We start from the raw sequence: 27,913 nt of genomic DNA, 5'->3' as shown, positions 1-27,913 counted from the left end.
TTTGTCTATGAGCTTTATTGGTTGTTTACATTTCACAAGGCATCCACAGGGGCCCCAAGCAGAGCACATCTGTGTAGAGGTTCATTCACAATATTACTCGCATAACAAACAAATGCTTCTCACGTTTCCAACTTAGATAAGTCTGCAGCTTTTACATATTGGTTCCACAGATAGACAGCAGGGTTTATTCATATTCTTATATATTCATTCATCTTTCTTGAAGTCCATGATTGTAAACGTGTTCTTCCAAAGTTAGAGGAGGCAGCAGTGATGGGGGGTGGGGGGGGGGGGGCTCAGCGGAGGTCAGGTGACCACATGGACGGTAAAACGCTCTTTTACCGCTGAAATGCTACATGTTCCTACGTGTACCCAGAAGCAGGAAGTAGAGGAGGCAGGAGGGACAGGAAGCCGTGGTGGCGGGCTTTAGGAAACGTGATGTGGAGCTGCAGAACAGGCTAGAAGCTCTGTGTGGAACACTACATAATCAATAAAACTGTAAAATCACAATAACCACTACATCTCTTTATTATACCAAAAAAAAAAAAAAAAAAATCAGTTTAGGTACTCCGAGTTCTCGCTATAATGGTACCAAATCAATCTTTTTTTCTCTCCCCCTTGAAAAAAAAGAAAAAAGAAAAACCACCATCCTTCGAACAAACCGGGTGACAAAGGAAAAGAAACAAAAACAACACCCCTCCCCCCCCCCCGCTCACACACACCTCCGCTCTGTACTGGCCCCAACCGTCAATAATCTCTGCTGCTATCCGCAGTTCTCCCTCGCTCCGTCCCAAAGGCAAACCCCAGTGTTTTAAACACCATAAATAAAGTTTTCAGTTTCTCGTGTAGTGGCAAACAATACTGAGCTGGTGAGTCGAGACCCGGTGACAGGCTGAGTTTAGTTTCCCCCATAACACTCGAGAACGGCTAAACTGGAAAGTTGAAAGATGTGAATATTACAAGTGCGGGGTTACAACCCCTGACCCCTGACCCCCCCCCCACCCCCTCCCAGAGACGTCCCAGAGACGCGGTCTGCAGCATCCTGTCCTTATTCCGACTTGCGCTTCAGTCCGGGGACCTTGGCCTGGACCCTGGGTGCGGGAGAGAGAGAGAGGAACGCCGGGAACGTCAGTGATGATCACCGCTTTAACCCTTTCAGTCCCAACAGTGCCATAGGGGACCCTCGACCTTACGCCTACACGACTGCTGCACTATCGTTTTGAGCCCCTATTAAAAGCCCACTAAATTTACCCCCCTGGGGATCTGGGTGGAGCCACTTTGTATTGGGCTTGGGACTGAAAGGGTTAAAATGTTTTTGTTGATGTTCAAGAAATCCACGGCTTTCGGTGACCACCAAGGATCCTTACAACAGCCTTACACTGTACAGTACGGGTGTACCATTTAAACATTGCTCCATGACGAGATGCAAGGGCAGTCTCAACCTTTCAATCCACAGGCAGACTCAAGCTAAATTTACACCAAAAAAATATAGAAAAGAAAGTTCAATAATGGAATGTAAAATGAGAATATAGCTAATAGTAATGTTGAATATAAATACTCCGACAACATAGTCCCTAATAAACTGTACTTACTTCCCGAATGCGTCTTTGACTTGTCCGGTTACAAGCTCCACATAATGGTCGATCTGTTTCTGGAGAGGGAGAAGAGAGGACCAGCTTAGAGCACACAGCCCGGCTTCTGCGCAGCTAAAAACCGTAGGAACTACCACAAATACACAAAACACTGCATGGCAGTTTTTGGTTGTCTCTTGTCAATAATGCAAAGAAATCTGATCCTAAAAGAAAGAAAACGATGGCAGGGCTCCCACTCTGAGACTTATGAGAACTGAGCTTAAACATGAAGTTCCCTGCGCTGCGTAATCCAGTGAGAACCCCACCATCGTCAGGGCGAGACGCTGCACACCTGGCTGTCCAGGTACGTACCTGATTTTTCTCATAGATAACCGGGCAGCTGAACACTCCAATCAGAACTGTGGGGGGGGGGAAGGAGGACCAGGTTTAACACAAACATTACAATCTACACCACAACCGCAGAACAGGCCCAAACTGAATTAAAAACCTGAGCCCACAATGAGAAGACTTATAAACCAATGCTATTAAACTCTACTGAGCTCATATAAACCTTTAAATCATAGGCATACACTAAACTAATAACGTTGCACCACTAAACCCATAAAAGGTATGCCGATGAACAAATACATTTAAACTGGTAAAGTCCAACAAACATGTTCCACTAAACTCTAATGAACTTAGATTCTCCACTCTTATAGGCTTATGATGCTGAACTCAAAAACGCATGCCGCTAAACTATTTTAAACCTAACTGACACACAGAAACGGCTGATTTTAATGCCGAGGTAGCCTCAGATTTAATGCGGCTGAATGTGTATCTGAAATTCTGCAGCTGGGGACTGTCTTGAGGGGATGACAAGTTTTGGAATCGCAGAGAATTTCATCACTTACCCAAGATGAGGAGAGTCAGACCGTTGAACAAGGCACCAACGTAGGTCAACACCCACATACCCACAGCAAACTGCAGACAGGGAGGAAGAGGGGGGGAGAGAGGGAGAGAGAGAGAGAGGGAGGGAAGGAGGGACAGACTTGGTGTCAGTGCCAGACCCAGCACACTGCCCTACATGTTTGAGCGGGAGCCCCAGGAGACTGGAGTCAGGAGCAGTCAGTGCAATGCGTCTCAGTGGTGCACCTGACCTTATTCTGCTCGCTATTCCAGCCCAAAACCCAGCCAACACCACTCCGTACAGAGCTAGTGTGCTAGGCACTTACCACTCCGTACAGAGCTAGTGTGCTAGGCACTTACCACTCCGTACAGAGCTAGTGTGCTAGGTGCATTACCACTCTGTACAGAGCTAGTGTGCTAGGTGCATTACCACTCCGTACAGAGCTAGTGTGCTAGGTGCATTACCACTCCGTACAGAGCTAGTGTGCTAGGTGCATTACCACTCCGTACAGAGCTAGTGTGCTAGGTGCATTACCACTCCGTACAGAGCTAGTGTGCTAGGTGCATTACCACTCCGTACAGAGCTAGTGTGTGCTAGGTGCATTACCACTCCGTACAGAGCTAGTGTGCTAGGTGCATTACCACTCCGTACAGAGCTAGTGTGCTAGGTGCATTACCACTCCGTACAGAGCTAGTGTGCTAGGTGCATTACCACTCCGTACAGAGCTAGTGTGCTAGGTGCATTACCACTCCGTACAGAGCTAGTGTGCCAGGTGCATTCCAAGAAGCCATACCATTGCAATGCATTGTTTAACAACCTGTAACATCACAACTCGTAAAAAGCCAGACTTGGTAATGTGGGTTTGGTAATAAACCAAAAATAGCTTAATTTTTGAGCCAATCTCCTATAGATCTTTGCAAAGTCAATGTCTATGGTGTCATTGGGATGTTGATGAAATGCTTGATGGGAATTGTAGTACCCTGTAGTGGTAGTGACATCACTTTTACTCCGACAACAAAGACAAGGTCACAAATTGGCTGACTGAAGAACAGGGTTTTTGTTTAAAAGTGGTCTCTAAGCAGCAGGTGCATCGCGTACATGCCGTACAGCTCAAAGACCATGAAGCAATTCATTCATTTTTCATTATGTCATTTAGCTGACGCTTTTATCCAAAGCGACTTACAGTTGATTAGACTAAGCAGGGGCTAATATCCCTGGGGGCTACACCAACCTTCCATGTACCTTAGCTACAGGCTGCCCCTGTCATGCACCTTAGCCACTAGGCTACAGGCTGCCCCTGTCATGTGCCTTAGCCACTAGGCTACAGGCTGTCCCAGTCATGTGCCTTAGCCACTAGGCTACAGGCTGCCCCAGTCATGTACCTTAGCCACTAGGCTACAGGCTGCCCCAGTCATGTACCTTAGCCACTAGGCTACAGGCTGCCCCAGTCATGTACCTTAGCCACTAGGCTACAGGCTGCCCCAGTCATGTACCTTAGCCACTAGGCTACAGGCTGCCCCAGTCATGCACCTTAGCCACTAGGCTACAGGCTGCCCCAGTCATGCACCTTAGCCACTAGGCTACAGGCTGCCCCAGTCATGTACCTTAGCCACTAGGCTACAGGCTGCCCCTGTCATGCACCTTAGCCACTAGGCTACAGCCTGCCCCTGTCATGCACCTTAGCCACTAGGCTACAGGCTGCCCCAGTCATGTACCTTAGCCACTAGGCTACAGGCTGCCCCAGTCATGCACCTTAGCCACTAGGCTACAGCCTGCCCCTGTCATGCACCTTAGCCACTAGGCTACAGGCTGCCCCAGTCATGTACCTTAGCCACTAGGCTACAGGCTGCCCCAGTCATGCACCTTAGCCACTAGGCTACAGGCTGTCCCAGTCATGTACCTTAGCCACTAGGCTACAGGCTGCCCCAGTCATGTACCTTAGCCACTAGGCTACAGGCTGCCCCTGTCATGTACCTTAGCCACTAGGCTACAGGCTGCCCCAGTCATGTACCATAGCCAGTAGGCTACAGGCTGCCCCAGTCATGTACCTTAGCCACTAGGCTACAGGCTGCCCCTGTCATGTACCTTAGCCACTAGGCTACAGGCTGCCCCAGTCATGTACCATAGCCAGTAGGCTACAGGCTGCCCCAGTCATGTACCTTAGCCACTAGGCTACAGGCTGTCCCAGTCATGTACCTTAGCCACTAGGCTACAGGCTGCCCCAGTCATGCACCTTAGCCACTAGGCCACAGGCTGCCCCAGTCATCTACCTTAGCCACTAGGCTACAGGCTGCCCCAGTCATGCACCTTAGCCACTAGGCTACAGGCTGCCCCAGTCATGTACCTTAGCCACTAGGCTACAGGCAGTCCCAGTCATGCACCTTAGCCACTATGCTACAGGCTGCCCCAGTCATGTACCTTAGCCACTAGGCTACAGGCAGTCCCAGTCATGTACCTTAGCCACTAGGCTACAGGCTGCCCCAGTCATGCACCTTAGCCACTAGGCCACAGGCTGCCCCAGTCATCTACCTTAGCCACTAGGCTACAGGCTGCCCCAGTCATGCACCTTAGCCACTAGGCTACAGGCTGCCCCAGTCATGCACCTTAGCCACTAGGCTACAGGCTGCCCCAGTCATGCACCTTAGCCACTAGGCTACAGGCTGCCCTAAAATGCAGTTACGGAAATGGGGGTATAGTTTCTCATTAGCAGGACAGCTCGTCTTTGTCCCGTTACAATATCTGCCGCGTAAACGCCAATAAAAACTAAAGCCCCTGGATTACTGTGACACCAGCACGCAGGACACAGGATTTACAGCCTCATCACAAACCAGCCTGGAGCCATTCAGACAGGCGGCCACGTCAGGCTGCTGTTCACAGGAGCACAGCCTGAAGCCTCGCCAAGTTCCCTTTCTATCCCCCACGGCCAGCTGGGCATGAATCAGGAGCTGCAGAGCCCTGAACACACACACACACACACACACACTTTGTGGCGCGTGCGTGTGCGGTATGGGTGCACAGGGCTCAGCGGAGGACAGTAAAAGGTCCAGTGAGGGTGTCTGACGGGTATGGTGTGTGTGTGGCAGTGGTGTGTGTGTGTGTGTGTGTGTGTGTGTGTGTGTGTGTGTGTGTGTGTGTGTGTGCGCGTGTGTGCGATATGGGGTGAGTGTATGCGTGTGTGTGAGAGGTATGAGTGTACAGGGCTCAGCGGAAGACAGTAAAAGGTCCAGTGAGGATGTCTGACGGGTATGGTGTGTGTGTGGCAGTGGTGTGTGTGTGTGTGTGTGTGTGTGTGTGTGTGTGTGTGTGTGTGTGTGTGTGTGTGTGTGCGCGATACGGGGTGAGTGTATGCGTGTGTGTGAGAGGTATGAGTGTACAGGGCTCAGCGGAGGTCAGTAAAAGGTCTAGTGAAAAACATGGTCAGCAGAGTTATTTCAGGACAGGGGGGCAGAACCTGAGAACACACTCACACACTCACAAGCTGCACGTTTCATTTCTACCGCGCAGCTTAACGTGGGGAGTGATCGTGACGTCAGGGCTTCAGCAGGGCAGCCGTGTTCCCACCCCACGGCACGCCCCAGTTACTGCCACCCTTCTGCTACTCCGTACACCACCTTTGGGATGGTCTGAAAAGCACTATACGATTACATTTTCATTGAAATGACAACGCTACACCAGCGTTACGCCATTACATTACATTAATGGCATTTGTCAGACGCTCTTATCCAGAACGGTGTACAGTTGATTAGACTACGCAGGAGACAATCCTCCCCTGGAGCGATGCAGGGTTAAGGGCCTTGCTCAAGGGCCCAACGGCTGTGCGGATCTTATTGTGGCTACACCGGGATTCGAACCACCGACCTTGCATGTCCAAGTCATGTACCGTAACCACTACGCTACAGGCCACCCGTTACACCAGCGTTACACCAACACTACACCAGCGTTACACCAACGCTACACCAGCGTTACACCAGCGTTACACCAACGCTACACCAGCGTTGCAGCTCGGCAGACGTGTGGGCGTGGCCGGTGGGCGGGGGCAGGGTGAGGCGGGCGTGGCCGGTGGGCGGGGCCTCACCTTCAGGGAGTCCACCAGGTCCTCGACCAGGAAGAGACGGCGGAGCTCCACGATCCACACGTTGATGCGCTCCAGGGCCAGGTCGCTGTACTGGTGCACCGAGTCCTCTGGGAGAGCCACGTCCTGGTCCAGATACACCCTGCAGGGGGGGGTACAGAGCAGGGGGGGGGGGGGGGGTCAGTACAGAGCAGGAGGGGGGGGTCAGTACAGAGCAGGGGGGGGGGGGGGGGTCTGTACAGAGCAGGAGGGGGGGCCCACACACCCGCAACATTCCTCAATCACACCCGGGTCAAATACGTTGTGGTTTTTTATGGGAATACTTTTCTACGCTTTACTGAGCTTGTCTGGTGCATTAGAAGCTACAGTATGAAATACTGTCAAAAAGTGCAAACCCCACCTTCTGGTCCTCCTGGCTGGCTAAATCGTGCCAGGCAAGAGCAATCGAGCACAGAAAAGTACTTGACTCCAAAACGATTATATATTTCACCAAGGTCAATATAACTTAATAAAGATGACCCCCCATCAGCAAAGGAACTGGTGGAAGGCAGATTTAAAAACAGAGCAGGGATCGCCAACTCTGGGCCTCCGATCCAACTCCAGCCCTGGCTCTGTGTTCTCTCTCTCTTACAGACTCCATCCTCAGTCCAGAGACACGGAGCCAGTAAAGCTACAACACACCTCAGCCACCTGTTAACCAACCAGGGCACGCACGCATGTACACACAGAGAACCTGAACGACACGTTCAGTTTGAGCTCTGCTAGCAGAACGAGGAGGCACTAACGGAAATTAGCAAAAGGTGAATTCCACACAGATATTAGTCACCGTGTGGAATAGCCAGGACATTCAGAAACTCCGGGGGTTTCAAGACCAGGTCTGATACAGCGTTAGATACCATGCACTTTGGAAGCAAACAGTCAGGTTATGAAATGACTCAGTCTGGCTCTAAAAGCCTCTAAAAAGGTTTTCCCCTAATTCTTGGCAAAGCAAAACGGCTCATAATTTAAACCGGGGAAATCTCCAGGCTCTTAAAGGCTAAATGCCTGGGTTACCCTCAGAAAAAGCCCTGCAGAGTAAATCTTAACATGCTCCTGGTGAGAATTTAATGGAGGTATTTGAAAGCGATTACACACACACACACACACACACACACACACACACACACACACACACACACACACACACACACACACACACACACACACACACACACACACACACACACACACACACACACACACGTAAAAGCAGCGCTGCATGTGCACACAAACACACACTCCATGCCAGGTATGAAAGTGTTTCACATGTGTAACAGGCATCACACACATCTACACAACGTTCACACACACAGACTTTAACAAGGTTTACTTTCAATGACCACTACAGCCAAACCTGCCAGATATTCTCACTCTCATAACCCACCCTCAACACAACTGGCAACCGCAGCAGAGGGAGTGGCAGAACACAACGCTCACCCTGGTGTGTTTTTCCTCAGCCAGCCAGAGCCCCAACAACTGTCACTCAACATCCCCCTCAGATTTCTGACTTAGACCTTCATAGCGTCTAATTTTAATATGCGTATACAAAACATTTATCAGAAGGGTAACAGGATGAGTGAATCATCTAAAACTCAAGATTAACATCAAATATGGATGCAGCGGCACTAAAATACCCAAAACACAGCCACAGACCGCTCTACACCTGCGACTGGGACCAGCTGGCCAAGGCAAGCCACACATCTACCACTGCCTAATGCCACTTGCCCCTTTGAGGAGTAGGGTTTCTGAAATGCCACCTACTCTGCTTCTGTAACATCTTCGTGACAGTCGTCACAGAAGCGCGATACAAATAAAACGGAATTGAAAACTTTTTCAAAATTTTAAGTCGGTGTCCTGTTGTTTATGGTTTATTCTAAAACCCCACCGCCTTCACATACTTGCGGTTATGGTTACATAAGCATTACTCAGTTCAGTTAAGAACAATCCAATCACACATTTGTGATCTTAAAACACCTCAAAAGGGTTTGGTTGAGCCCTCCTGCGCATTTTACAAAGAGTTTACTTTCAACCCAAACAGAGGATGCCAATTAATAACCTTCCAAGTCTAAACTTTTAAAGTTTGGTTTGGCACAAATTAAGAATTGGTACATATTTCTGTGTGCAGAACCTTTTTTTCCCGGATTTTCATGCTAGAGACTCTCATGCCAACTTAACGATTGAGGTCGAGTTTCCGAAAATAAAATTCCAGCTTCTGCTGAAACCCCCACAACATTAACATTTCACAGCATGTTTCACATAAATCTCTGTCTGATTTTCTAGACCGAGCACCATTTCACTAGCCTTGTAGGTAGTAGTGTAAACAATCTTCCCCTGAATGGCTAAATTGTAAACGGCTGAATCTCATGAACTGCAAAATGGCCGCCGTCCCTGAAAGGATAAAAGTGAGTAATTGGGCAAGAATGTCAGGTTAGGTGCCATTGCCATTGCCCTTGACCAAGGTACTGGCCTCAGAACTGGAGTTGGGCCCCGGCCGCTGCTACTAAGTAACTAGGATGGGTCACATGCAGAGGACACATTACCCCACAGCGTTCAATAAAGTTGAGATTAGATTAGATTCAGCTTTACTCTCATTGCCTTCTAAGGCAGTGAAATGTGTCTGCATCTGACCCGTCCTAGTGACTCAGGAGCAGTGGACAGCCACACTGCAGCACAACGAGGGGCAGTTTAGATTCTCCAATTAACCCAGCCTGCATGTGTTTGGACTGTGGGAGGAAACCCACACAGACACGGGGAGAACATGCAGACTCCACACAGACACAGGGAGAACATGCACACTCCACACAGACACGGGGAGAACATGCACACTCCACACAGACACGGGGAGAACATGCGCACTCCACACAGACACGGGGAGAACATGCACACTCCACACAGACACGGGGAGAACATGCGCACTCCACACAGACACGGGGAGAACATGCGCACTCCACACAGACACGGGGTGAACATGCGCACTCCACACAGACACGGGGAGAACATGCACACTCCACACAGACACAGGGAGAACATGCGCACTCCACACAGACACAGGGAGAACCATGCAGACTCCACACAGAAAGTGATACACACCACACATATCTTATCTTAAGAATGGTGGGACACAGGACGCATTTTTGGGCATGGGGGTGTGTGTGTAGCGGGGCAGGGGGGTGAGATAGCGGGGGGGGCAGCGGGGCGGGGGGGTGAGCTGGCGGGGCGGGGGGGTGAGCTGGCGGGGGGGTGAGATGGCGGGGGGGTGAGCTGGCGGGGGGGTAGCGGGGCGGGGGGGTGAGATAGCGGGGGGGGTAGCGGGGCGGGGGGGTGAGCTGGCGGGGGGGGGGGATAGCGGGGCGGGGGGGTGAGATGGCGGGGGGGGGGTGAGATGGCGGGGGGGGGTAGCGGGGGGGGGGTGAGATAGCGGGGGGGGTAGCGGGGCGGGGGGGGGGTAGCGGGGCAGGGGGGTGAGCTGGCGGGGGGGGTAGCGGGGCGGGGGGGGAGCTGGCGGGGGGGGGGGGTGAGCTGGCGGGGGGGTAGCGGGGCGGGGGGGTGAGCCGGCGGGGGGGGGGGGGTGCAGACTCACTTGAAGGGGTGTCCCTCGTCAGACTTCTGCACGGCCTGGAGGATGCCCTTGTAGATGCGGAAGGAGATGGAGACGGACAGCAGGGCCAGGGCCACGTAGGAGCAGACGCTGACGATGCTGCACACGGTGAGGGAGAGGAGGAGGAAGAGCAGGGCTCCAAACACCACGCCCGTCGTCTTAATATCCCTCCAGTACAGGAGATCCACCACTGCGGGGAGAGAGGGGGGTGAGCACGCTGCAGGAGACACCCGGAAACGGCTTTCAGTCAGGCCTTTTCATTTCAGTTACACAGCTGACGCTCTCATCCAAAGCCACTTACAGTTGATTAGACTAAGATCCCCCCTGGATCAATATGGGGTTAAGGGCCTAGCTTAAGGGCCCAACAGCTGAGCGGATCTTATCGTGGCTACACCGGGGCTTGAACCATCAACCTTCCGGGTCCTAGTCATGTACGTTAACCACTCAGCTACCATCATTGTTTTAATCTAGGTCTGTTGCATTTGTAAAAAAAATTCATTATAAAAAAGAAAATAAAAATGGTAGAACAGGTAGATTTTACACTACAGCAGGGATCCTCAAATGGAAATCCGCTCCTGGTTTTCTTCTCTCCTGAGTAATGAGTGCTACTGATTGGCCAGACTGTCTTCACAGCGGACTCGCAGGTAAAGGGCGGGTGGGAAACCAGCAGTTCTCAGTCCTTGAGGACGGTGATTTACTGTAATGATCTCTGCACTAAGGCATGGCACATGCCTCAATGTCACAGTGAGAAACTATTTGTTCTTTTCCAGAGTTATCTATATACCCATTATCATTATACACATGGAAGCCTTTGAAAAGAAACTGAACCCAGGTGAAATTATAACCACCTTTGCCAGACATGAAAAATATGGTAGCTGCTAGTTCCAGTGTGCGTGAGTGTATATACACAACGTAATATACACAGTTCTGGTCTTCCTCCCAACGCTCATCAAGTTGAATCAACAATAGACTGAACCCTGCATACGGAACCATTCAGACAATAATCTCACATTCAGCTGTGCTGGGAAAAACCTCTGCCATGACGCCAACCGTACAAAAGGTTAACGCAGGGATGGGCAACTCCAGTCCTGGAGGGCCGGTGTGTATGCAGGATTCTGCTGCCACCAGTTACCCTGGCTCAATCAGATAATTAGCCATATGCATCATGACCAATTCACTCGTAAATTAGACCACAATAAAATGCTACAAGACAAGAACCATTTATCAGCTGCCGTTTATTCCAGGAAATGCGGCTATAAACGACAGATGATTGAGCTAATGAAATAATAATTAAGAGCAGAAGTTGGTCTGAAATTCAGAAACGGATGCGGCCCTCCTTGCCCCGGGTTACAGGGACACTGTAAGGATACCCCGCAGAGGACCGAAATAGCGCACCCGCATTCCGCGGTATTCACGTCACTCCTGTTCACACCTCAACCTACACCGCTCCCGAACTTGCGGCACGAAGCGAACTTCATTCCCGGCCGTTACGCAATCCACCGTAATTCCAGGTGTACATTAGGTGAAGAAGGGAGCGTTTTCTTTTCTACGCGACGCTTCTGACAGGTCACCAGGGGAGCCGGGTGAGATTTAACAGTTCTCATTCCTCATGGGTCAGACTATGATTAGGGGTGTAACAGAATCCGAGTTTCCTACCGACCCCGCTCGCTCGTCGTTTTGACAGGGAACAGACTCTTACAACGCGGCGCAATAGCGCGGTTTCAGCTGCCGTCCGTCACCTATCGTGGGGTACGACGTAATTTTAGAAACCTATACCTCAGGCGCTCGTTTCTGGCATTCCCCGCTTGGGGTTTGAACAAACGCGCTATTCACCCGCTCAGAAATGGGCATGTATCCCTCAAAAGCATGTTACATTGCAAAATACGTTGGAAAAAAAGGCTTCTCCTTATATGGTCGACTTGAATAAATAATTGGACCATCTACGAATCAGAAGGAAAAGTCTGGAAGCAAAATGACATTCGCGTAATACGTTAAAGCAAGCAAACAATTTGTTGCAGTCAAAACACGATGCAAGCATGTGAATTAAAAGGAAACATTAGCTTTGTCGTTAACAAGATTTATTTCGCAACACATGTCACCAACGCAAAGCAACACTGCATTGTTAAATCGGGCATTTCGTAATTACCCAACGACTTTACAAGCTATCCTATTAAATTCAGTGCAACACATCGAATATGTGCCAAGGCGTTTGGTTCAAGCTGAAAGAACGCTTAAAATGCATTAGGCTCCGTTAAATAGCCTACAGCGAGCGGTTCTCACGCCTTTGTCTGTAACAAATGCACATAGGTAACGGACCTCCCTCACACGGTTCTTCTACATTTGGTCTGCCTGAGCTAGCGACTGGCTCAGCTAAAAATAGCTGCAGCATTATCAGCCCTGACTTAGCTACTGATCTTCATCCAATTATAATCTTTCTCCGCAATCATATAATCATTTTACGATACAGTTAAACGTTCTACATCAGACATCCGCAGAGAGGTTGTACAATCGCACCCGTCCCCCGTTGTCATCGCGCGCACGCTGAACATGGATATTCACACGGACCCAGTCGGGCCTCCACGGGCGGCCCGTCGCAACGCCCCGATCGACAATATTCAGTCCTCCGACCCCCCCAGAACACAGCGAGAAAAGCGTCGTCCATACAAAAATCAGAAATACGCAGAAAACCGCTTTGCAACGGCTAACAAAAGAATAAATATATGCACTAACCGAGCTTGGCAACCATCTTGCGCCTGTTTTCGTGCACCACCTCCGAGCGCAGCTGAGCGAGAGAGAGAGAGGGCGGAGGTTTTCCACTTCCGGTTAGGTCAATTGGAGGTCTTTTGATATAGCGACGCAGCTGTGTCCTTCAAGTTCAATACTTACAGATTTCCCGTCTAATTGCCTATTTTGTTGTTACTAGAGTACACTATTGACGCTCCAAAATGTTGCCCAGTAGAAATATGCCCGTTTCGTTCTGCGGAAGAGTAGGCTTGTGAACTGGCGGATGCAATATTTCCCTATTAGGGTACATTACACAAACTGCGGTCCGCTACAATAGGCTCAATCAACTTCTTAAAATCACGCGCAGCGCGTTTTTCTCTGCTCTTAAACCGCCCGCAAATGGGAAAACAACGCGCCAAATAAATTACGGAAGCACGGAAGCCGATTCTAATCTACTATATAAAACCAATTTCATTTTTTTAAATTTCACTTTAAGTGAATTTCTCCATTTCATGTTTTATTCAGAAAAAGATCATGGTGGTCAAGCACCAGGGAAGGACGGGCTTTTAATGCTAGGGTGACACGAAGCACTATCAGAGGGTCCTTCAGGGCCACACACTAACATTTATGAATAATACATAAAGGTTAATACTAAGTACTGCTCTGCTCTGGACCTCGAATCCAAATCCAGCCCTGGTTTTCTTTTCTCCTGGGTAATTAGTGCTATTGATTGGACAGACTGTCTTCACACCTGACTCCCAGGTAAAGGGAGGGTGGAAAACCAGCAGTTCTCAGCCCTTGAGGACCGTGAGTTGCTGATCCCAGCACTAATGCATCCAAATGAGTAGTTCCCACATAATTGACTTTGAAAATGACGTTGTTTGAGACGTTGGAACATCAAACAGAGTGCATTGCTCTGAGCTCTGTGTGCTCCACCATAAGGAGCCTCAATGAACAGCAACCAATGAGTAGTTCTGCTCCTAAATACTTAAGTTAGCACGTTAGCATTAATTTTCAGTGCAAATGAGCACTGCAGTGGTCTGCATTAACAGTGAGGTAAACGCACACAAACATGCCATACTATTTGCAGGATTCTGTGTGTAAGACTATGCTCACTCGACAGGTGACAGTCTCTCTCTCTCTCTCTCTCTCACACACACACACACACACACACACACACACCGCAAGACGATCTCATGTTACAGTCTGCCAGCAGGCTGATATCTTTAGCTTGATCGTTTCAGATTCACTTGCTGGCAGTAAAACACTAGTAGGGTTTATTCAGGGCTAACTTCGTGGCAAACTGTTATTATTATTATTATTATTATTGATTTGCCGAGCATAAAGACTGCAATACACGAGAAAATATAGCCTGCTCTAGCCCAGATGATTAATAACCTGGAGGAGCTTCTCTTTGCGTTGCGCACACAGGAGATCACGTCCTCAGCAGTTATTAGAGTGAACAGGTCTGCAAATTATTCAGCAGAAAGGCTGCACTGGCTCTACCTCCCCCAGCTCCTAGAGTGTCTGCACAGAGAGCTAACGGCTCAGTAAGACACCACAGAGCCCTGTACAGAGGTTCAGGCGATTTTCCCCTAAAAGCTCAAGGTAAAAACCGCTCTGTGGCGAGGGCATTAAAGGCATCGCGGAGGCCAGCAGATTAAACTGCAGTGCAGTTCCCTCCTGCTCCAGCCGACCTGACAAACTCCACACTCGCAAACCGTAAACACAATTTCACCCCAATACTCCGGCCATCTATCCCCATCTATGCGGTGTATCGCTACGTGACAGCATAAAAGCATCAGGAAAACACAAACCCGCCACCCTTCCCCAGCCCGTATCAATAATAAATAACTCGGGTCTTTAACTACAGCGCCGTAAAACGAGAGGAAAAAGCCAGGTACCCTCATCTCTCCAGCCTCGGGGAGAGCTGCAGTCCATCTTACGGTTTTCCTGGGATTCCGGTTCAGCTGTCGGGATCAGTTTGGCATTCCGGAGCGGCTCCGGGAGTACGCGGGTGGGCGGGCGGACGGACGCGGTGTTCTACAGCCCCTCAGGGACGGATCGACAGGCGGACGTTAGCGGTGGCCGTTAGCGGTGGTGGAGGGGTTCCCCGGTGCAGAGACTGCGGCTCTAGCTCCAGAGGGGGGGGGCTACTGCGAGGGGGGGGGGGGGGGTCAGCTGACTGCCTTTTTGCAGCAGCAGCAGCAGCCAGGGATGGTGACACAGCGACTCCAAACGCGCCAACAGCCGTGATCGACGGGCGTTACTACAGCAGCCAGCCAGAGGCGGTGACACAGCGACTCCAAGTGCTGACTATGCCTGTTATCCTCAGAGGGGATTCAGAAATATGTTTCTGTGTTATTGGTTGAAAACAAAACTAGAACTAAAATAACTCAAAACCTCCAGGTCACCATGCATACAGTATGACGCTACAGAATGGCTCATAACCCGGCGCTCATAAGAACTATAGACATTTACAGAAATATTTTTTTCTATCCGCATACCCAGAGAAAAAAAAGAAAAGAAAAGTTGTATGCATCCACCACTAGATGGCGCCCAACTGACACCTTTTACCTAACCAACGAGGCAAATGTGACATCCTGACCATAATTTCATCATGTTCTCATCAAGCTTTCTAAAAAGTTTATTTGTAGTTCATGGTACATTTCCATGTGTATCTATTTCGATATGAAAGTAAAAAAAAGAAGAAAAAAAAAAGATTAAAAAAAAGGAGTTGGTTATCAGAAGCGCATTGTTCTGTCAGCTCACAGGAGTGGGTGTGTTTGCAGATAGCCAGAATGGGGGACAAGGTTCACGTAGTTTGCATGGGAAAACAGGACAGTCAGGCTAATGGCACCCTTCAGCGCGGCACAAATCAAACAGCCGGAGCACACCCTCGAGAAAAACCGCCCGCAATCTCCAGTTACAGCGAATCGCTTGTGAGATATGACAAGGGGACGAGATTCTCAGATCTGGGCCGTGTAGTTTTTTTTAAGGCTTGTTATCGCTAAACAAGCGAAGCAACGTTATCTGCACTCGATGGGCCTGTGTTGCAACACGACTCGATGGAAGTTTTTCACGTTTTCCCCGTAGGCCCCCCCCCTCCCCCTACAGCAGAGAGAACAGGTTTAGAATAACTGCACTGTGAACTCCAGCACACCCACCCCTTCTCTAGTGTCACCGTGTCTTTGGCAGCGTGGTTGTCTGGGTGGGCGTGGGCACTGTGTGGAGGGCACTGGGTGTGCGGTGTGGCAAGATGGTGGGGAAGAGGGGGGGGGGGGGGTGTCACCCTGTCTGAGATAAACTTTTGTCCCCATCAAGAACAACCCAACTTCCTCCGCAGACAGGAAGCAGCAGTTAATTAGTCTGGGATCACTGTGCCTGGAACAGCGGCCGTGGGAGAGTGTACGTGCTGGTCGGACCGCAGATTAGACGCCTCATTCAACAGCCTAGCAGCAAGTGTCACGTTTTAACAACTTGTACGAAGACAGCCACATTGAGAATGTGAGACTCCTGGCTGTACTGCCCTTAAACAGTACAGCCTGGCCATAAACTGGTTCAAACTTCAAACTGCATGATTGGTCAACACTTCAGATAGACCTTCTGTTGTGCAGTTCTTGCATGTGATTCAGGTTATTACAGATGAATAAAACAAGCCTACCCACTGGGCGTTTCCTTCCAGGACTTCCATTCCACAATTGTGTGCAATAAAGAGACCAACATACAGACAAATACAACGTACAATACTCCAGAATATGGTGTTCATTTTCAGACCTTTCCTTTTATATAACCTATACATATGTATATTGGAAAACTAACCCAAAGAAAATTGTTTCTTAAAAAAGGAAAAACTTACCTGTAGTATTATTAAACAAAATGGTATTAAAAATGTGAAATGTTACATAAACAGACTTACCGAATGCCTAGCAACATAAGCAAATGAAAACCAAGGAAAAAGGTATGATGGGTGAAACAAATGTGCTCCACAAAATGTGGGATGAACACAAACACAAACACACACACACACACGTTGAAAAGCAAAGCAGCAGGTGTTTAACAAACAACAAGCAAACGAGAAAATGGAAACATCAGCGTAGGGGAACGAACAGGAACTTAAGGAAAGAGATTAACAAAAGAAAGGATTGTGATGGTGAAAGAAAAAAACCAACAAAAAAAAAAAAACAATGGAGAAGCAAATAAACGATGAGAAATGTTCCGGGAGTGATCTGGGGCCAAAGGTGCCGCAGCACGAGCAGTGCTGATGTTACCTTGTTCTGTCTTCAGACTGGGCAACCTGGCAGGTGCTGGAGCTCCGTGTGGGGCCGTGGAATCGGCCGTTGGGTCCTCAGGGGCATCGTGTAGGGGCCTGGGCTTCGGTAGCTCTTCTGGGGTCGGGCGGGTGTGGGGCTCATGCGAAACGGGGGAGAGCTTCTGGACGTCATGCGCAAAACTCTCCGAAGGAAGCTTCGATTGTTCCAGGTCTGCTTTGAACATCTGCGGCGAAGGCCCGGGTGCGGGCTGGCTCGAAAAGAGGCCGGCCGTTTGAGACGAGGCGACTTCCTGCGACTCTGGCTCGGCCCCCGAGACCGGCATCCAGCTCAGCCCGAAAGTTGGCAAGTGGTACTCCATACCCCTCTCCGGTGCCTTGGCGAGCTTCGAGCTGTCTAGGGTTTCTAAGAACTCGTCGATCGCGCCCTTGGGAGGTCTCTCCACAAACTCAAACTCGTCCGAGGAGGCCTCGTGCTCGGATACCTCTTCCAGAGCTTCGGGTTCCTCGCCGAATAGCCCCTTGACCTCCCTTTGGAGCGGCGCTTTGGAGTCCTTCATACACCGGCTCTCCAGCTTCACTCCAGAGCTCTGTGGAATCTTCGCCGTCGCACCCAAGACCGGAGACAGGAAGTCGGTTATGGGGCCTCCCCAGTCCGATCCTACAGGCACAACACTTTTAGAAGGAGGGCTTGGTGGGAGGTTCACGGATGACGGGTGGATGGGAGACTCTGGTTTGTCATCTGCCAATTTCTCCGAAGCTTTGCTCGAGAACATCCAGTCGTTTCCCGTCGTTGATTGGAGACCTTTACCCTCGGCGGCGGTGGTCTTGGCGTCTCTCACGAGATCGAAGGCGTTGGCCCTCCGCTCCAGGGCTGCGGCGGCCTCCTGCTTCCTCTTCTTCTCCGCCGCTCGCGCTTCCGTCTCCTCCGCCATCTCCTTCAGGAGCAGGACCTTTGCGTCGAAGCTGAAGGAGTTCAGGGCCGGATGAGTGGCGTTACGAAGCCGCCGCGCGGGACTGCGTTCCGAGTCGGAGCTGGCCTCCGACGAACCGGAGTCCTCCTTGTCGGGGTTCAGGGGAGACAACTTCAAGATATCCGGGAGAGAGGGTGGGGTCCTGAGCTCCCGGGCAGATGTTGGGAGGTTGGGAGGGTCGGACTGTTCAGATGCTTCCGCGATTGCATCCGAGATTTTACGGACCAGGTCAGCAGGAGGTTCTTTTGTGTGCTTGGCTGAAGCGCTCTCTGGCGCTTCACCATCATGAGCATATTGCACCAGATCTGGCGTAGGACTCTCAGTCATCCTTCCAGTCCCGTCAGACACAGCCTCCACAAAAAGAGGAAGGTCACCGCGAGAATCATCTACGGGGGCAAAGCTCTGGAAAGGATTATTTGAGGAGGCAGACGACTTCCTCTCAAATAGAAAATCATCGCCTGCGTCTGCTTTGCTGGAGAGCGCGTTGGTTTCATACCGAGATGACTTTGAGGAAAACAAGTCTTTAGACATGTCATCCATATCTTTTACGAGGTCCTGAGGCTGATGGTATGGAGCATCCATGTGTGCTGTTGAGTTAAAGGAGGGATGGGCAGTGTATAGGTCAGTAATGGTAGCGGGATTATTAGTTGACAAGAAGGTCCAGGTTCTTTATCAAACCTGTAAGGCCACAGGCAATTGCCTATTGCTCCTTTCATGAAGATGCAATCTGACAGTCTTCATGAAACCTAAAACTTTGTAGTAACCACCCTGGTCCAGCTCTACACTGAAAAGGGAACTTCAGGTCTGACCACCTCTTTACAGACATGGCAGCCCTCATTCCCTCTTCGGATAGCCCTTTTGAGGGGACAGAGCCACCATGCCACGGCCACCATGCCACGGCCGAATGTGTCATTAGGACCATCAGCCTGTGTTTTACAGGTGGGCCTGTTCATGAGGGCGCATCCCGGGCTACTTAGCAGGTGCTAAACAGCACAGAACGTAAGGGGCTTGACTGGGGTTTTCGGACTGCGACAGTTACTTCAAAGAGTCAGGGGAAAAGGGGGAGGGGGTGGGGGGTCGTGCACGAGTTCAGGTGACAGAATTGTGCACTACTGTGGCTACCTTCTACACATTGAGATGTTGCACTCAAAAATACTTGGGTGGACGGAGGCCAGCATGCTAAGTTTGGGGTTCCCCTCAATGACGCGAATACAACTTAAGGGAATTCTGAACATCATGTTCAAGAAAAGTATCAAACATGTTGGCATTGGCACTTAGGCCTGTGAAAGTTTGGGATACCCTTCAACCAGAAGATAAACGTTTAAAAATTATGCTTAAGAAATTTCTCCTAATCAGTGAGGGGAACCACCAGATCTAATAATAAATAAAAAATATCATACTTTCCTGACAATAGTCTTAACTAGATGGGGTTTCTGTTGAGTGAATGCTACACAAATAGGAACATTAACAGAGGAACCAAGGGTGGGAGGAAGTAGTCAGTGCAAGGTAAAAACACAAAGAGACAAAATATATATACATGATCTAATTTACACTCAAAAAACACTTGCCAGAACAGTGCACAGACCCACAGTGCAGACAGGCAGAAGCAGAGATGCAGGGTGCAGAGGGAGAGACAGCAGAGAGCAAGACTTGCCTGCAGAGGACAGTGGCTGAGGTGGAGATGGAGCAGAGGAAGAGATTATGGGTTCATCTGAAACAGTAAAACAGAAGAAGGGCTTATTCATGTCCCCAGGGCCGGGTGGTGCAGAGAGAAAAGTAGAGGACAGTTTGCAAACAGACAGTCTGCTCTCAGACCGCACATTCACTCAGAGATAGCGCCCACTTACCCATTTCCTCTGTTATTGCTTATTTGTCAAACTGAATGCTTTCAAATCTTTAGGCCATCAGGTAGAAGTCTTGCATACCACTAGAATTTCTGGAGAAGTCCATCTTAACTGTTCTCTGGCGTGATTCCATAGGGGAACCATAGTTGTGAAATGTGGAAGCTCCAAGACAAAGATTACCATTTTGTCCGACAAAAGGACCCTTTAACTAGATCACAGGGCTGTGCTTCCATAGAAGATTACAAAACATTTTAAATAAGACAATAAGACAAGCATAACAATTAAACGGTTTGTAGCGATGTAACTTAAAAGTCTATCCTTAAAAACAGTCTTAAACAGATTAACTGAAGTTACATTAAAAAAAAAAAACAAGATTGAACTAAATTTGTTCCCAGTCAGTTTAACTTTCATTCTTTGGCAGTGTTTAGCGAAAGATTAATCTCTCAGACAGGGTTTTTTGGAACAGACATGATTGGTTTTTGCCTTCTGCGCAATATTTCAAATGATTTTTCCACCTTTTTTTTGTTCTTTGTCCAAAAACTCACCGACTACCAACGCAGTGCCTCATTTCTGCGCCAATAATTTGGTTGCAATACCCGTGGATTCTTTTTAAAGTGAGTTTCCCAGCGACTGCTTTGAATGTTTTGACGTGCGGTTTCATTTGACTGCACCCTCAGACTCTCACAGCCGTGTTCTGTGCGATGCCCATTTCCACCTCCACAACTTCGACAGTGAGGCCAAGTGAATTTGACAAACCCAAATGCCACTTGAGCGCCACAAACTGAATTCAACCACAAATGTTCAATAAGCAGCGTTTGATGCCATGTGAGATTGAGCTGTAATTTAGTGCATGGAGGCGCACCGTGTCAGTGAGAAAAGCTTTTAAATTGCATGCAATTGATTTTCCTTGCAGAACAAATAAAAACATGGCTGTAATTGTAAAAACATTAACAAGTCATTTTAGGATTTATGCACTAACCCCCCAATGCTGATTAATATTAGCATCATAAAATTTGAATGATTCATTTTAGTTCCCATTATTTATTAAAATAATCATGGTAAAAATGTATATGCTAGGAATTTTTACAATTTTAAATTATATGGTCCATTACATTGCCAAATCAAGAGTTATTCCAGTAACAAGAATGTGTTTTGGTTCATGATTTTTCTTTCATGAATTTTCGTAGTTAGAGATCTGAACAAAATCTTTGGTTGATTATACTGTATTTCTGACCAAATTTTGACAGGTAATTTGTCTGGAAAGCATAGGCTGGTGATTTGTCTGAATTTAAGATGTAACTAACACCAATTACCTCTGTGGTCTATGTTCCAATTTTGTAGTAATAATCCTGTAAACAGAAAAGGGAGATGCGTAATAAGCTAGGAACACACAAACTGGAAAAGAGCACATGTGTGATCTGAGCATTTCCAAATGTAGAAAAGATCCAGCATGACAGCATGACTCAAAAGGTTATGTCTACAAATTCAGAAATTCTCAAATCAATAACAAAACATAAAACATAACATAACATAACATAGTGGCAAGTACGGGCCATTCAGCCCATGTGCCACATCAATTCTGTAGCAGCCGTATCCGATTAATATGACTTCAAACACGCATAAAGCACACCTGGATCAAATCATTATTTCAAACACCTTAACCCTTCAGATGACAGTAACACCCAGATCTGTTGTTAACAGCCCCTTCCTGGAACGGTTTGAGCCGTGGCAGCCGTTTCCACACCCCTACATCACATCTGTACACACACGACCTGCACGACCTGCACGACCTGCACGACCTGCACGACCTGCACGACCTGCACGTGCTGACCAACCCTTAAGCTTCTAGTGACATCACAGGGGAACCGCATCATCATTGGCTCACCCCTCTCTCACCGACTGCAGCTGACGAAACAGGTTAGGGACGGAATGACGGGAAATCAGGGCAATCATACGGGGTGACTGGATCCAACATGGCCGCCACACCACATGAATCCAGCCAGACTATGGCCAGTCAGTTTTAATCCCAAGTTCACCTCAAAGTTTAAACTAGTTTGGCTGATTAAATCCAGTGTGAGGCATTCTTCAACTTCCATCTGCGGTGTTGGCTCATACAAAGCTGGACGGGGTTCCTGACTTAACGTCACAGACAGACAGACAAAAATTGACTTGAATTACTGTGCGCATATTTAAATCCATGAAAAACGCGATTGGGGGCTGGCGCCAGCCCAGCCGGCAGCGACGAGCGGAGCTCTGCGTCGCTACGCTCGCATGCAAAGCCTGACTGAAAACAGGCTGCACTGTTCGAAGAAAAAAAACAGAACAAAAAAAGAAAAGAAAAGAAAAGCAGGAGGAACAATATTCTCTCATTGTTCTGGCTTCAAACAATGGACACACACAGCTGGCCGTCAGCTGCTCCGGATTCAGAGCCACGCGGTGCTCCTGAGAGACACAACTGTGCTTTGTGCTGGGCCAGCAGTGTCGCACGGTGGGGGGGGGGATCTGCTAATGTACCTTTGAGCAAAGCACTAAACTGAATTCTGTTCAGTAAATATCCAGTGACATCACAGGAGACGAGAAAATTGCACATGAAACCGAGCCAAGCGCTACTCAACCCCATGTCCTGCAGAGCTACTCAACCCCACGTCCTGCAGTGCTACTCATCCCCACGTCCTGCAGTGCTACTCATCCCCACGTCCTGCAGTGTCTGCAGCGCTACTCAACCCCACGTCCTGCAGTGTCTGTAGTGCTACTCAACCCCACGTCCTGCAGTGTCTGCAGCGCTACTCAACCCCACATCCTGCAGTGTCTGCAGTGCTACTCAACCCCACGTCCTGCAGTGTCTGCAGCGCTACTCAACCCCACATCCTGCAGTGTCTGTAGTGCTACTCAACCCCACGCCCTGCAGGGTCTGCAGCGCTACTCAACCCCACGTCCTGCAGTGTCTGCAGCGCTACTCAACCCCACATCCTGCAGTGTCTGCAGCACTACTCAACTCCACGTCCTGCAGTGTCTGCAGTGCTACTCAACTCCACGTCCTGCAGTGCCTGCAGTGCTTATTATTTGAACCAAGCAGGTAAAATAATGAGTGAAATCAAGTGTTCTAGTGCACGGTCAGAGCAAATTCCTGCAGACACTGTGGCCCGCAGGACGTGGAGACGAACAGTACCCTCAAGCCCCCCTGCTGAAAACCCTCTCAGGCTCTACAAAAACCGAGGGCCATCCAGTATTAAACTACCAATGCATGCACGAAGACTAGCAACAACAGCCTACGTGGGCAGCTAAGCCTGTCAGATCAGTTAGCACCGTATCTGAAACCACGACGCCATCGGCCCCAAACACCCAGAGCTGAAAGACACCACAGTGGGAGAATTTACATTTTATTCAGCTACACTATAAACCGCTAACACTTTGGGCTGGAACATGCAAAGCACAAGGCACTTTCAGTGTAGACTGAGGCAAAAGAGCCTCGCATTGGAGCAGGACTGCCAACTGCCTTCTTGCAGCAGCCTAGCAGCAAGACTGACTATGTGGCAGCGGTTATCCCTTTATGGTAGCAGTTATCTATAAGTGGAGGATGGGCCAGCGGAGGATGGGCTCCCCCTCTATAGCGGGGTCCCTCCTGAGTTCTCTCTCCATCGAGGAGTTCTCTCACCACTGTTAAAGAGAGTCTCTCTCACCACTGGGGAGTTTTTTTAGCTCCTGAACTTGCTATTTTAGGACTTGGGGCTGGTGTCTGCCCGTCTGTTCCTCTGTAAAGCATCTGCGACAGTCTCTGTAAAAAGCGCTTTGCAAATGAAATCGCACTGAACTGAATAGGAGGTAACCGTCATCTCTAAATGCTAGCGGTCATCTCTAAATGGTAGCAGTGTGAGAATCCACTTGGGTTTATTCAAGGGAACTCCACCCTTTCCCACCACGCAGTGGTTTTATATAGCCTATGCAAAAACTATTCACTCTGACCACAATGCCATTCTGTTGGATGGCAGGGCGTTAAAAGGGCTAGCTAATTAGAGTATCGTATTCCTCCAGTACAGAGCTTAACCTGGGATCCTCACAGAGGGTGGGACTGGGAGGTGTGAAATAAAACCAAATAAAACAACACTCATCCCACAGCTTTCAGGAGGGACGTGTAGTCCAGCTCCATTCCTGTTTTAGCAGAACACTGGGGGAGACATTAGCTCAGGAGGGAAGAGCAGGCATCTGGCAGACGGGGGGGGGGGGGGCTGGTTCAATCATCAGCTCAGTGTCAAAGAGTCCCGGAGCAGGACACCTCACCCCCGATTGCTCCCAGTGTGCTGGTTGGCACCTTGGACAGCACGAGTATGTGTGTGTGTGTGTGTGTGTGTGTGTGTGTGTGTGTGTGTGTGTGTGTGTGTGTGCGTGTGTGCGTATGCGACAGGCATTAATTGTAAAGCACCATGTGGTCTTAGTTGCTGGAAAAAGTGCTATATAAATAGCATCTGCAAGATAAGAAATTCTTACCAAAGAATAAATGAATGCTGAAGCTTCAGGGCTTCAAAGAGTGGCCTACGATTGGCAGTGCATACAGGAACAAGCCATCTTTCACCGCTAATGCTCAGCCTCACTTCTCATTGGCCGCACTCTTCCCAGACCTGGACGGTTTCCATGACGGTGGTTGCCATGCCAACGCCTGTCATGCTGCCCAGGACTCATGTGAGAAGCGGGATGACCAGTCACAGAGTAATGCGGTCAGCGTGACTGATCCTTAGAGACGGAGCAAAACAAGCAAACCAACAAGCGTGACGCCATACTTAGGGAACCAAAAATATATCATTTTTAATCTCATGTAATTTTTCCCTGTAGGCCTGAAACTGAGACAACACACTTTGCATCGTAAAACCTATATGATGAAAGGCTATGGAAATGAAAATGTATGTTTTTTTGTGATTCTTCAGGCAAGTCTAATCGGACAATCCTTAAGGAGTCCACACAATGACATCATGAACCCGCATCTTGCCTATAAGCCTCTATTAAACGGCCAGGAGGCCAAGCTGAATAGCGCACAGTCCAGAGAGAACCCGATCGGACGCATTCCCGGGGCATTTCAGCCACAGGAAAACTGTGACACTCTTTCTGGATCAATAATGGCTTTGTGATGAGTCATCTTTATTTTAATCTGGATATTAAATCACATCCCATGTGAATTTGATATAAAAAGTATGTTTCATGCCACCCTTCAAGATACAAAATGTACAAACTACATAAAAATTGTATTTTACCCTTTGAAGAGTAGGTTTTTTGGGAATGTTTTATTTTTTAAATTCTAAAGTCAAGTTTCCTAGAACGGCATTGCCTTCAATTACCAGTAGGGACAGTTACGTAAGCATTAGAGTGTTGAGGTAAGAACAGTCTAATCACAATCTTAAAACAGAGACCTTATGGTTTAAACCCCCCTTTGCACACGACGTTTCTGTCCAAATGTCTGCCTTCTTGCTGCACTTCGGCCAGGCCAACTCAAAGGCGCACAACAAACCCCACCCTCAAAAATAACAATACCACAAATAGCACAAGTCACTCCTCCAGAAATATGGGCCTAAAGCAGATTGGTCAAACAGCAAAGTGATTTGTAGACTGTCGGTCAAGGTTTGTTCGAACCTGCCCCTCCCAATCTGTATGGCGAATCCACGGTCATTACGGACAGAAATATTCACGTGTTCAAAAAGATTATTTTAGGCAACAAGCCAATTATTTAATACCTGCGACCCCATTCATTGGGATCACATAACCGTGAGGTTTTGCTTACCCCCAAATAAAAAGTGGACAATTAAAAAAGGGGGTTTATACAAACATCAAAGCTCAACGCTGCTTTAAGTAAAGAATGACAAATGTTGCCATATTAAACTGCTTAGCTAACATTACACAACTGCAGATACCTCAGACTAAATGTGTTCGTTAAACCATTTCCTTTTATTAATGTGGACGACAAGCAGGCTTATCGGACCAGATTTCAGGAAATGCTAACGTTAGCTAGCCAGTAAATTCTTTTGTTCTGTCGTTCCTTGTAGCTAGCAAGGTGCAGGAGCTGGCAGCTAACGTAAATAGCTTGCTAACGTTACCATGGGCAACTTAGCGCATTAGCTTCAGTAACTTCGCTCGGCAGCAATTTATTACAAGCTTGCGTTATCTCTAGATCCAACGCACAACTCCAAATAAGGAGCGACCTTACAACAAACCGACTAGCAATTTCTTATTTAAAAAGAACAGCAATGTAGCGTCGGTGCTACCGAAGTGGCTTAACTTGATTATCTTTGCCGTTTAACGCTAGCTAGGCTAGCTACCTGACTTGAGACCAGTCAGTTTCAGAGAGGCTCGCTTGATAAAAACGCTTCTGATGAACTAGCGTGTGGACCAACAACGTGAAATGTATAACACTGTGATCCCCAACCTATAGAAATGCGGCACTGCATTATGGATTACATTTGGCTCCGGATAGCTCTAACGTTACGTGGTCGAAAAAAGTGGCTACATTGTGTTTACAGAACCGGCCATCTAACGTTACACAAAGATAACGTTATTTTGTCACGCTAAAGCCCAAAGCTTTGGCATGCTTACTAACATTAGCTTGCCGTCATGACCACCAAAACGCCAATTTCACAATAACAATATAATGTTAATTTGCCTAGATTATCTACTGCTTCTATCACCTCCAAATAACTCCCATCCCCTGGCAATATTCCCAATGTAGCTGACCAACGTTGACGCATTGTTAGCTTTGATTACATCAGTTCACAAAGAGGAACTGCGCTTGGTTCCATCGTATTATTTTTACACGCTGCAGTGACAGTCTTAGCTAACGTATTAGGCAAGTTACTAGCATTGAACAATGTAGTTTCTTTTAAAATATAAATATGATCGTTACTACTTACGAGGTGCTGCAGACTCCGACGCAGGCGACTCTTTCGGTAGACTCACAGGTGCCTCTGTGGGTGTATCTGGTCGGTGAATTATGTCTTCTGGTTCGGGCAGGACAGTTGTAGCTTCAGTTTCGGGCTGAGGGATTGTATCTTCCGTTGTAGGTTCAATTGTTTCTTCTTTTTCTGGTTCGGGAGTTGTGTCTTCAGTGTCAGACTGTGTCGGCTCCTCCGTGGAATCTGCAACAGCGCTGTAAGTAGGCAACGGTGCCTCGGGCTCTGTGACTTCTTGGGGCTCCGGGCCAGGAGGAGATTCCAAAAACGTTTCTTTAGGCGGATCCTCCGCGGCTATGTGCCTCTCATTTTCCTCTGGTTCCGACAAATCGTCTTCATCTACATGGTTTTTAGCCAGAGCTTCGTTATCTTCTAGCACCTCTGTGTCACTGTCTCCCGACCCCAAATCGTGCGTAAGTTTGTCGATTTCACTCTCGGGGTTAGCGGTTGTAGAAGAAACGTGCTCATCCATGTTCGCAAAACTTTCTGGAAAGTTTCTTACAAACTGACTTTCAAGGTTCCCAACTTTCCCCAACGATACTGCAAAACTTTTCGCAGATGTAGTTTTACTTGTCAAAGGTCCGAAGTAAACTACTAAAATGCGCCACAGCCTCCTGCCACCGAAGCCCCGAACAGCCTGGGAAGTCCTGCGTGTACAGAGCAGCAACGCGCTCCACCGCAGATAGTTAAAATCGTCAGTCAGAATGGCCCAATTGCTATACAGTGACTCTGACTGATGTCAATTTAAACCAATATATTTTGACCGGGGTAGTTCTTTACCGCCTCCTCAAGAAGGTGCTGTTGATACGAGCGACGCCCCTTTCGCGACCCTGAACCTGGCGATCGCCCACAGAAAGTTAAACTTTCAGAAGAGGAAGGAGGGGTTGTGCCTCGTGTATGGAAGCGAAAGGATGACATAACAGCCGTTTCACATACTGTCGGACAAAGTTCACAGTGAACGGAACACTAGTGTATTATATAATGGCAG

At 48.6% G+C, this 27,913-nt stretch overlaps 1 protein-coding gene across 5 annotated transcripts; it reads right to left on the bottom strand.

Annotated features, from left to right (window-relative positions):
• LOC133117963 (reticulon-4-like) lies at nt 1–27,625 on the bottom strand. 5 transcript variants are annotated; one of them, XM_061227517.1, is made up of 9 exons: nt 26,887–27,625; nt 19,807–19,863; nt 17,180–18,739; nt 10,167–10,374; nt 6,551–6,689; nt 2,480–2,549; nt 1,941–1,987; nt 1,590–1,648; nt 1–1,088 (listed from the first exon to the last, which is right to left on the bottom strand). In XM_061227517.1, the coding sequence occupies exons 1-9, from the start codon at nt 27,395–27,397 to the stop codon at nt 1,046–1,048; spliced, it is 2,694 nt and encodes an 897-aa protein (XP_061083501.1). In that variant the 5' UTR covers nt 27,398–27,625; the 3' UTR covers nt 1–1,045. The 5 variants fall into 5 exon arrangements, with proteins under 5 accessions (XP_061083501.1, XP_061083502.1, XP_061083503.1 ...); XM_061227518.1 differs by lacking the exon at nt 17,180–18,739 and having other exon boundaries at nt 26,887–27,600; XM_061227519.1 differs by lacking the exons at nt 17,180–18,739; nt 19,807–19,863 and having other exon boundaries at nt 26,887–27,600.
• Between the last annotated feature and the right edge of the window lie 288 nt (nt 27,626–27,913).

This window comes from Conger conger, chromosome 18 (assembly GCF_963514075.1).
Source record: "Conger conger chromosome 18, fConCon1.1, whole genome shotgun sequence".
Taxonomy (NCBI): Eukaryota; Metazoa; Chordata; class Actinopteri; order Anguilliformes; family Congridae; genus Conger; species Conger conger.
Note: the sequence above shows the minus strand (reverse complement) of the source record. Positions and strands in the feature narration are given on the sequence as shown.

What these genes read in the sequence shown, in the direction of transcription:
- LOC133117963 (XM_061227517.1), bottom strand. Translation starts at nt 27,397, where the DNA reads ATGGATGAGCACGTTTCTTCTACAACCGCTAACCCCGAGAGTGAAATC. An exon ending in TCAGCCACTGTCCTCTGCAG is followed by an intron (nt 18,740 to 19,806) that starts GCAAGTCTTGCT and finishes TTAACTCAACAG; the next exon opens with CACACATGGATGCTCCATAC. An exon ending in TTATCTATGAGAAAAATCAG is followed by an intron (nt 1,649 to 1,940) that starts GTACGTACCTGG and finishes CTCCCTCTCCAG; the next exon opens with AAACAGATCGACCATTATGT.